Genomic DNA, 5,276 nt, shown 5'->3' with positions numbered 1-5,276 from the left:
AAGAATATTAAGATACCAAAACTTGATATTTTAATCTCTATCATAGGTGTTTAATGAGAAATTTGATGTATCTAAGATTTAATAAATTCATAGAAAATACTACTTAGTCTCATTTAAAATATTAAATGTGTTTATTTAAAAACAATCGATTAATTAAATTTCAAACAGCAAAATTTCATGTATTCATGAAATTTAAATTATAAAATCCATAAAAACAATACTTTTTCTCCAATTTATATTTTTATATTTAAATTAATATATTTAAATTGGAAAATGAATAATAACAATGACGAAACATTATGAAATTTGAAAAATACTTGAAGGATAATATGCGGAGATAAAATAAATAAATAAAATAAATATAAAGATAATATAAGCAATATGCAAAATGTACAAGATGATTAATTAACGTATGATACAAGTTAATTAATTAATACAACACATGCAAGATATTTAATTAATGCAGAAAGATGCAAAATAATTAATTAATGTCGAATGATGCAAAATAATTAATTAATGCAGAAAGATGCAAAATAATTAATTGTCATAGTAATGAATAATTAAATGAGGATGCCAAATGAGTGTTAAATAATAATTACCTTTAGAATGTCAAAGTAGGTTTAACACAAGATGTAAATAAATAATCACAGTAGCCAAATGAATGTTAAATAATTATAGCAATATGCATACTGATTAATTAATTAATTAATACAGAATGCAAATTATTAGAATGAGTGAGTGTCAAAATAATTAACGATATGCACATAATTAGCTCAGAGTGGAGAATGCCAAAATTTAAAATTGTCAAATACAGGTGTCAAATGGATAATTATTTTCAAATGCATAATTAACACATATGCCAAATGGATAATTATTTTCAAAAGCATAATTAACACATATGCCAAATGGATAATTATTAACGAAGTAAAATGGGTGCCTAAATAATTAAAAAGATGCAAATAATTAAATCTGCATGCCAAATGTGTCAAATGAGTGCTAAATAATTAACACAGTAACCAAATAATTAACGCATCATCTAATTAATTAACCAAATGAAATAATTAACATAGCACCCAAATGGGTGCCAAATAATTAACCAGATGCAAAACACTAATTAATTAATTAGGGCATCAATCAAAATAGTCAAATTAATTAATCAGATGTCAATCAAAATAGTCAAATGGATGTCAAATAATTAACTCAAGATGACAAAAATTAAAAACGTCAAATACGGGTGTTAATTAACTAAATAGGCCAAATGGAAAATGAATATTGTCAAATACATGATGCTAATTAATTAATCATGGATAATTATTTAACGTAGAAATTGGTGTAAGTAATTTACACAAAATGAATGTGAGATGGGTGTCAAATAATTAAAAGGATGCAAATAATTAAAAGATAGTCAAATCGGTGCCAAATGATTAACACAGCAACTAATTAATAGGTGATTTAAATGAATAATTAAGACAACACCCAAATGGGTGCCAAAAAATTAAGTAGTATCATCAAGCATGAATAAAAAAAGAACTTGCCAACAAGTCTGTCTTAAATGCAAAAGGTTATGTGTTGATCCTCTTCACATTTTCCAAAAAAAATTCTTTTACGTGTTCCCCTTCTCTATCAAATCCCCAGCAAAAAAATTTTTCTCACTAGTTTTAGATAGTGAAGTGGAGTGTAGTAGAGAAAGGGCAAGAAAGTGAGATAGTGGGAGAAGGTGCGAGATTGGGAGAAAGTGGGAGCCTGAGAAAACAAAGTGTCGTGACGATAGAAAACGAAAATAGAGGGATGGTTGAGAAAAAATAGGGAGGAGAAATTTTTTTAAAATTTTAATTTTAAATATGTTTTTGTTTTAAAACATAAATTTAAAATTTATGAATTAAAAGTTAAGATTTAAAATTTAAATTCAAATTCAAATTCTTTTAAAAAATAATAAATAAATTAATGAAAGAAATAAAAAAGGTAGGACAAAATACAGTATCCTTTTGCAACGAGTCTCGCCTTGTACCTTTCAACATATCCATCATTTTTGTGTTTAATTTTATATATCCACCGACATCCTACATTATTCTTGTTGGGTGGTAGAGGAACTATGCTCCATACTCTTTCTGTAAAACAACACAACAATAGTTTATGCAAGAGACCCATCACAAAAATTCAAAGATTGATTCCAAAACGAAAATGAGAAATAAATGATACCCAAATCAAATGAAGAAATCCAAGGATTTTTGTGGCGGAAGCACAACGAAGATTGGTTGCTGTTCACGATCTAGGGTCACATAGTGAGAAGAGAAGAAAATTAGAAACCAACTTGGAGAGAAAGAAAAGAAAAATTGATAGAAAAAGAGTAGAGTAAGAAAGAGTAAAGTAATAAAGAGAAAAGTAAGAAATTGGGGAAATTTTAGTTTTTAAAATCTAAAAGAAAGTTAAAAAGAAATTAAGAACGAGGTTATTAATGTCAGTTTTTACATAATACAAAAAAGTAAAAATGGGTTGATCATTGATGTCCGTTTAAAAACGACATTAAACTCTTATCCTTAGTGTTGGTTTAAAACCGACATTGATGATCCGCTTTTTCAAAAACGATATTAAAAATGTTTTTTATTTTTTTCGCCTGACACTAAAGTCGAAATAGAATTAAACCTGATTAAGTTGGGTTTAAATTGAGAGTGTAAGTAATTTAAAAAAGTATTTCAAAAGTAGCACTATGAAAGAAAATCTTATTTTGATGGGAATTTTGTACATAATTTACTCAATATATATATGTAGTCAACTCAGACCCACCTAAACAACCTTATTTATTACAAAGCAGATAGAAGAGTTTGCATGTGGCTATCAACTTCATCCAATGAGGTATAAAAAATTTCCCTAAATCTTCCCATGGCTGGAGGAGGCAAGCATAAACTTACCACAATTCCCTTTTCTCCATTTCTATTCATGAAAGATATACAAAAGCTAGTCACACCTCGAATAATTCCGGACCCTCCGGTTATAGGTCCTCCAAAAATGGCCTTCTCCCATCCAAAATCCATATTTTCGAACCCAATTCTCGTTAGGTCTGACATGATAAATGATCCAACTGTAGTTAAACAGGGTCGTCCTTTAATCACCATAAGATCCACCATAGACTTTATATACTCCGTCGTCGCCTTAGCCATAGCCTTCCTAATCAAGTCTATAGCATAACCAAGTGGGTTCCCACAAAGCTTCGCAACGGTGGTGATTACTGCAGGAACAACTATCGCATTACCATAATACCCTAATGGTATGTCGATCTTCGAGCGTATATTCACAACGCAAAGAAACCGCACTTCCTCCTCTGGTTTAAATTGAAGGGCTATGGTACGGAGGCGCCAAACATAGGCAGCGAAGACCTCGAAGGAGGAGCAATCGTGAAGATGGGCAGGCAAAGTTTTGCGAAGGGTGGAGATTTGAAGATGGCTAAAGAAGAATAATTGATCGATCATGTTGTTGACTGGAATGAGGGTGCTCTTCGTGTCGACTACTTGGTCGTATTCATAGTGGCGAAAAGTGATTCTGGGAGGGTCTCTTGCGGTTAACAGAGCTCTTTGCCATACTGGTAAAATAGACGGAGCAAAAGCTCCACGAGCTATCTCTGCTGTAGCCTTTATGAATTGGGCAATGCCAAAACCATCTGCCATAGTATGATTAAAATGAAGACCAAAGATGAAACCTCCACACTTGAGTCTTGTCACCTACATGACCAATAAAAGTAAGAAGTGAAATTAAAGGGCAAACTAATTGTTCGTTTGGTGTTTTAGTTAGGATTAACTTTTAATTTCATACTGTCTTGTTTCTTTAAGAAAATAGATGAAGGACAAAAGGAATAAATATGAGTTTTGTTAGTTTCATTTATCTACTTTCTAATCATGTTTTCAAAACTCTCTAAGCACTTGTTTTTTCGAAAGTAGCACTTATTTTTTCTTTCAAGAATTTAGTTGAGAACTCAAAGATTATATTATGTAAAACGTGTGTTGAGAAGCCCATACATCGAAAAGAACTAAGAAAAATTCAAACTTTTTATAAGATGGTTCTAGAACTCGTCCTATAAAATAAAAAAAACCATATATACAATTTAGCAAGTATAACGAAATATGATTTCCAAAACCAAGCTTTAAATTTTTTTAAATTACATTTTCCCCCTCCTATTAATGAAAAGAAAAAAGCATGCATAACATAACAGGAAGACAAATATGGTATACCTGAATGAGCAATAATGGAGAATTAAGGACTCCATCAGAATTTAAAGCGTTATGTATAATGTTGATCTCCATACTTGAAAGTGAATATGGAAGAGTATCCCTAAATTGTTCTAAGCTAACATCTGCATCCGCTTCAATGAACAAGATTCCTTCACCTGTACATTCTACAAAAAGCTTTCTACCTGGCCCTTCTCTCAATCTTCCTGCTAAAGGATAGTAAAACACCAATGCCTTCCCAATTGCCTCCTTTATTACCTGTTATTTGAAGAAAATCTCATATTAAAAAAATATGATATGGACATCTCACAAACTTTATAGGATACATTTATCTAATTCTCATCCTGCGAGATTGAAAATCTCACATGTATATGAGATACATCTTTTCCTCATTGTCATCTTGTGAGATAGAACCTCATCTATATTTAATATAACGACTTATATGATATGCGATCATAAGAACATAGTTGACTTAAAGAGTACAGCATCTTAAAACACTTGTTGAACACAAAATTTTTAAGTAGACCAATTGGTTGTGAGATACATACATACGATATTTAGAGTTGGAAGTTCGAATCAAGACAAGTAAGAAAAAAAATATAAGAATAGTTGATCAATTTTTTCATCCTTTCTTTGTCGAAAACAAAACATTTTAAATAGTGAAAACAAAGAGAACAATCATGCGTTAAGAACCGCACTAGAAATATAAGAGGACCTGACGATACAATATGTGAAATATATATTTTGCTCATTTCATTGTGAAATATTGCCCGTGAGATGGTATCTCATGTAAGTATCGATTATTACCTTCACTGGATCTCGTCCCTCCAAACTTGGATTATGATGATAGATATTTACAAATGGTGCGTGAAATCTTAAGCTTTGTTGATCATCAATATCAGAAAGTTGTTTAAATTCATAGGGTGTAGGATTTGCTGGTGCAATCAATTCTGGTTGGAATTTTCGTACTTGAAAAGAAAAGTCGATGGTTTGCATTGTTTCTATTTGAAAAAAAAGGTGAGTTAAGAGAGGAGAGTTGATATTGGAAGAGAATTG

At 30.8% G+C, this 5,276-nt stretch overlaps 1 protein-coding gene across 1 annotated transcript; it reads right to left on the bottom strand.

The window, feature by feature from the left end:
* Positions 1-1,601: 1,601 nt before the first annotated feature.
* On the bottom strand, positions 1,602-5,276 carry LOC105434698 (benzyl alcohol O-benzoyltransferase). The gene is made up of 4 exons (XM_011651743.2): positions 5,028-5,276; positions 4,224-4,478; positions 2,785-3,716; positions 1,602-2,269 (listed from the first exon to the last, which is right to left on the bottom strand). Exons 1-3 carry the CDS (start codon positions 5,214-5,216, stop codon positions 2,802-2,804), a joined length of 1,359 nt encoding a protein of 452 aa, XP_011650045.2. The 5' UTR covers positions 5,217-5,276; the 3' UTR covers positions 1,602-2,269; positions 2,785-2,801.

This window comes from Cucumis sativus, chromosome 2 (assembly GCF_000004075.3).
Source record: "Cucumis sativus cultivar 9930 chromosome 2, Cucumber_9930_V3, whole genome shotgun sequence".
Taxonomy (NCBI): Eukaryota; Viridiplantae; Streptophyta; class Magnoliopsida; order Cucurbitales; family Cucurbitaceae; genus Cucumis; species Cucumis sativus.
Note: the sequence above shows the minus strand (reverse complement) of the source record. Positions and strands in the feature narration are given on the sequence as shown.